Raw genomic sequence first — 5,684 nt, forward strand, 5'->3', positions numbered from 1 at the left:
ATTGGCGCCACGTAGCGAAAAGAAGAAACGACTGGCGCGCTGTTGTTAACTCGGCTATAATCGCGTAAGCGGTGTCTACGCCAATCAAGAAGAAGAAGAAGCTTGTAACCACACCGGCACCACCAGCGGAGCCGCATCGCTTACGATGCCTCCTTTGTCGCCGCCCCCACCGACTGCACCACTGTGGACTCTTCAAGGGCATGTCACCCATCCAGCGGCAGCAGGTAGCACAGGCGCATGGGCATTGCAACAATTGTCTGGCACCCACGCATGCAACTGAGGACTGTGACTCTGGGGCTTTGTGCGGAAAATGTGGCAGGCAGCATCACACGCTGCTYCACCGCACTCCAAGACGTGAGGTCGGTCGGCCACCTGCCACTCGCAGACCGCAGCAAACCAACCGTGTGGCACGACGACGAAGACCGGTACCACCCTCTGAGTCCCGTCTATGACGTCCACGAAACGCAGCACCCACCAGGCGCCATCGTCAAAGGCCAAGCTACCGGCGCGCGTCCGGACTTAACAACGTTGTGGCAACGTTGCAACAACTTCAGCGATTGCTAGGCTGAACATTCGCCTAGGGGGGCCGGGATGGCTAAATGAGTTAAATTTCCCGCCCTCATACACCACTACACCACACAACACACCACTCACAAAGCAACACTGGCACACTCACCACACTTGGAGACAACACTCAACTGGAAGCAGAAGTCTACACCCACATTTACCAATCCATGACGTCCATCAACCTACCATATCTCTCCAACCCCCAACGAACAAAACATTCGTCCTGGAAGAGGCCAGCTCCTTTTTTTCGATCACGATCTACGAGCGACACACAACAGCGGACGTTTCTTTGGCTATTCTCGGCGCGCAGCATTTTCTCGGTTTTCTCCAATCAACTCAATTTCTATTTTCTATATACTTGGTATAACCTCCATTGGTATCCGACCAAGGAGCCCATCAACATACGTTTACTGTCACTCCACTGGTATCCGACCAGGGAGATTTTTCTTTTAATCTTGTATTTGAAACACTGTGGAAAGTTTGTGCATATAATTATTAAAGAATTAAAGGCAATTATTTTGCCATACAACAAAAAAAGGGTTTTTATTGCGGAGTGGGTGCTAAAGTGTAAGTGTTAAATTACTTATCTACATAAGTAAGTGATAAAATGAACTAATTTTAATTCAGTAACTGAATGTAAACAAATTTTTTTTGATACATAAAACTGTAAATATATCATATAGTTTTCTTATAACATTCTGATCGAATATTGTATTTATCATGTGATTTGATTGTTAAATAGTTAGTAACCACCGGCACTATTATTTTCGTACAGCTGTATATGTATATTTGCTATAAGAAAAGCACCTGTGGATTATACAATATTATAGCTGCGGTGCAAACGAAGTTAATGTAATTAATTTCATCTTGTTTTTAATTATTATAGCTAATATCCGTATTCCTCTCTGTAGTTAACTTTATGCTGTGTGTGTCGTTCAGTTAGGTATTATTTGAATCGCTTTAAATAATCACACTACTTATTTGTGTTTTGTTGTTTAATTGCTTATTGCGAACTTGGGAATATATCGTTTTTTCATGAGTCATATGTAGTAAGCACATATAGCTGTGATCAAATTGAAAGGTGAAATTTGTCCATTTCATTTCCCTCAAAGTAATGGTCATCTGAGCATTAAAAATTCACCTTTCAATTTGATCACAGTAGTATATCAAATTCGTCAATAAATCTCGATTAGGACTCAAGTACGCCTCGTATTTTACGGTTTGGAATATTACATGTAGGAATTTCAACAAATTCATTTTTATATACACATGTATGTACATTGCATATTTCCAAAAATAAGAATTTTATCACCGTAAAAAATACACGGCGCCACTAAATGGCTTGGAAACAATGAATTGACAAATTGAAATGAAACTTCACATAGTACGTACATATAAAGAGTGTACCAATAAAACAAACAAAATTTTGAACTATAGCAATGCCCTCTCTTATCTATGACAAAACTTATTGAACAACCTGGTACATACTTTCAGATTATTACCAAACGAAGCATTGATTTGACTGCTGCATATTCGTCAAATATGGAGGAACGATTGCCAAAAGACGTGTTGCCACAGGAGTATTTAATTAATTTCTATATAAACTATGAGGAGAAGCGTTTTAATGGTAACATGACTATGAAGTTAAAATGGGAAAATGATACAAAAAGGATTGCCTTCCATTCACATCGCGATCTTCACATCCGTGATCGGTCTATTGATTTACGAAAATGTTATACTGATGACAGGTAATGTCTTAATACAATAAAAATAGATTTTATCAATTTTCTTCAGTATTATTATATTAATTCAGAGTGAGTTTATTTATTTTTATATTTGCAGGAAAAATATATTGGAAGATATTTCAGTTGCACGTATTAGCAAGTTCTACAAGAAATCTATTTATACACTTCATTTAAATAGCTTCATAAGACGAGGATCACATTGTGAGCTGTATATGGAGTTTGAAAGTCATATTTGGACGAAAGCAGAAGGATTATTTTATGGCAGCTACAATGGTGATAACAAAAACGAACAGATTCATTCCATCGCCACTAATTTGTATCCGACTAATGCGAGAAGATTATTTCCTTGTTTCAATGAACCAGAATTTAAGGCAAATTATAAAATTAATATTCATATTTACATTAGAATTAGTGCAAATATTTTAATTTACCTTTTCGTGCTGCAAATCCAAAAAATAACGATGCCCATCGTCTAAAAAACTGTATTCTTTAAAATAACTAAAAGTTCAACAACTCCCTAACCACAAACGTTACAAGAGTACTTTGGTGTACTTGGTGCTTGAAGAATGGCATGACTCCACATCTTACAAATTTTTATACTCTTCCAATATGTTGTTATAGATATAATAATTTTTCAACTAATAGTTGGTTTTAACACCTAAAACTAATCGAGATTCATATAATATATATATGTATATACATATTGTATATAGTATATCGTCACCTGAAACGCAAAATAATGTAACGATATTTCCGGAAATTTACAATGGCATGTATGAAACRCGAAATAAAATGGAACATGAGTGAAAAATTATAATATTGGTTGAAACTGGCTTATGTCTGACTGCAGAAACTGAAAATGTGGAACATATGTAATACTATGTTTTTAATTTGAAGTAGTGAAGCGTAATCAATAAAACACCCAATTTCGAATTTTTTGATGATACGTTATTTTGCATTTCAGGTGACGATAAGTATAATTGATCATAATGTTTTCGTTTGACTCTTTAACTGTCCGCTATAAATTCAGTTAAAATTAATATATATTGATGAAACTTGCTACAAATTTTCCCTCATACCATAAGAAGTCCGATATTGTGATCACTTCTACGTCCACAAAGCACAACTATTATAAAACCTATAGAGTACTATCACTAATTTATTTTTTAATTAAGACTATATTTGGTACAACGAATTGTATTAGAGAGTCATCTGTGATTTGAAAATCTTCACAAYATGGGAGTGATTTCGCTCCCTAATATATTAGTGTATACATATATATCTTTTCGATACCTGAAATAGGTAAAATCGGATGAATACTAAAACTCCCAATATGACGGTTATATTAACTCTACTAAAAGACGAGAAATCAATAACTACGATGGACGATCTCAGGACCTCTGCTGACTTTTTATAGAAGATATTGATTAATATGTAAGATATATGTACATATAAGTGAAATTCGGAGAGAATCCTTTCATGATAACAGAATGTCTGTACAGCTACATATGTCAGAAATGTTTTGAATCGGGACAATAATTCCCTTATGAGAGCTGTCTTATAGAAAGATTTTCGAACTTCCGGCTGTCTTTATACTGCATATATGGACCAAAATTTAAGTTTCCTCAATTCAATTCATATAACTAATATCAGTCTTTTTAAACATTCGATTGTGATCACTCCTTACATACAAGTATAGGTGGTAATAGAATACATATATAAGGTACCTTCTTGAAACTCAGAGAGCATCGTTTTTCATTATTAATTTGTTGTAATGCCAAAAATAGATAAGAAACAGCCAATAAATAGGAAGTGGTTAATTTGAAAAGTAAGCGTTAAGTTGTTTGATTAAGAAATAAGATTCAAGGGTATAGATATTAAATTGATTCACACACACTTAGCAGCTCAGGCTTCACGTATATTAGTAAAGTTTTCGTTACCATATCGCAGGTGATCTGTCAATAAGCTGAAGTTGATGAATTGAGAGATCGTCTCCGCTAGGTACAATCGGTCAAATTTAAGTCTTAATTCGAAAATACGATATCTGCAAATAACTGGAGTGTTGAAGAGAAAATATTTGCATTGTTCGTTGCCTTAAAAGGATCCTCAGCGGAAATATTACAAACCATTCCAAACTGTGAGGTTAGTAGTTATGGAACGCTGATGGGTGCATTTAAAAGATGCTATGTCAGGGAGTACCGCAAGAAGATCTTCCAAATCAATTTGAAAAATCGCAGCAAGTAAACCAATGAGTCTCGACTGGAGTTTTCTACAGAGATTGAGAGGTTGGCTTATACACATGAATCCGTTTATAGAATACGACATGATATGGTGCGTTAACATGTCCAAAATTGACGTTTGCAGAAATCGTTTCAAATGCTCTGACACAGGAAACTGCATCTTTGCTTAGCAATCGAATATTAAAACTCATAATTTTGAAATAGAAAAGCGCATTTGGGTTAATCAGTTACTTGAAAAACTTGACAACAAGCAGAAATCACTGGAAATTTACAGAAGCCCGTAAGGAAAATGATAGTGTGGTTAAATGCCACCTGTGCGGAGAGTGTGGTCTTAATGCACGCAACTGTACCCAGTCCAATAATTCAGTTGGACGTAAACGCAAAGCTGACAAAGATATCAGCTTGATCTTCAAATCAACTAAATCATTAATCATCATCAAATCCAACTAAGCATTAAGCTAAAGGGGGAAGCGAATGCCTTGTAATTTCCTTTTCACAAATAAAAAGGAATAAGAGTAACCTTCCCATTATTGGATGTATTGGTATGTTTTGTATTTATCTGTTCTTGTCATTAAGTAGTATAAGTAACTCCATTAGCGGTGACGAAGCAGCATACTGCAACTAGAGAGGATACTCAAGTTCACGTAAAAGTAATGTGTGAGATCGAGATTGGAAGGGCATCCGTGTTGCACAATTTTATAGTGGAATATATCATCGTCAAAATCGACATGGAGAAMAGGATTATGACTAATACAAATATGRARTTGCCACTTATGCTAGCAGAWGCCRMGAAAACTAGAAGCAGTTATTTGGGCAGAAATATATGATGACTAACAATTGGGTTGTTGAGGTCACAGAAAATTTACATCAAACTTACTTAAAGTGCAAAAGCTTAAACTTTCCAGAAAAGTTATATTAGGACAGTGTCAGGAGATTGAAGCTGTGATAAATTGCACAATAAGTCTTCGATGAGAACGTTAAGAACTTTGAAAATGTTTTCCAATGGATAACTAGCGCTGGTCTAAAACTACTGAAAAGATAGACGCAGTAAAAGAGTGGTCAAATCTTAAAAAAATGCATTAATTGCAGAGTGTCGAGAGTGTCTTTGAACTGTGTACTTATTACCGATATT

At 35.9% G+C, this 5,684-nt stretch overlaps 1 protein-coding gene across 2 annotated transcripts; it reads left to right on the plus strand.

The window, feature by feature from the left end:
* The first annotated feature begins 1,464 nt into the window (after positions 1-1,464).
* LOC108965047 (leucyl-cystinyl aminopeptidase-like) lies at positions 1,465-2,971 on the plus strand. 2 transcript variants are annotated; one of them, XM_018927215.1, is made up of 3 exons: positions 1,465-1,510; positions 2,062-2,315; positions 2,410-2,971. In XM_018927215.1, the coding sequence occupies exons 2-3, from the start codon at positions 2,110-2,112 to the stop codon at positions 2,786-2,788; spliced, it is 585 nt and encodes a 194-aa protein (XP_018782760.1). In that variant the 5' UTR covers positions 1,465-1,510; positions 2,062-2,109; the 3' UTR covers positions 2,789-2,971. The 2 variants fall into 2 exon arrangements, with proteins under 2 accessions (XP_018782760.1, XP_018782759.1); XM_018927214.1 differs by lacking the exon at positions 1,465-1,510 and adding an exon at positions 1,820-1,951.
* Positions 2,972-5,684: the final 2,713 nt, after the last annotated feature.

Source organism: Bactrocera latifrons, unplaced genomic scaffold (genome assembly GCF_001853355.1).
Source record: "Bactrocera latifrons isolate USDA-ARS-PBARC rearing strain unplaced genomic scaffold, ASM185335v1 scaffold_1327, whole genome shotgun sequence".
Classification (NCBI taxonomy): Eukaryota; Metazoa; Arthropoda; class Insecta; order Diptera; family Tephritidae; genus Bactrocera; species Bactrocera latifrons.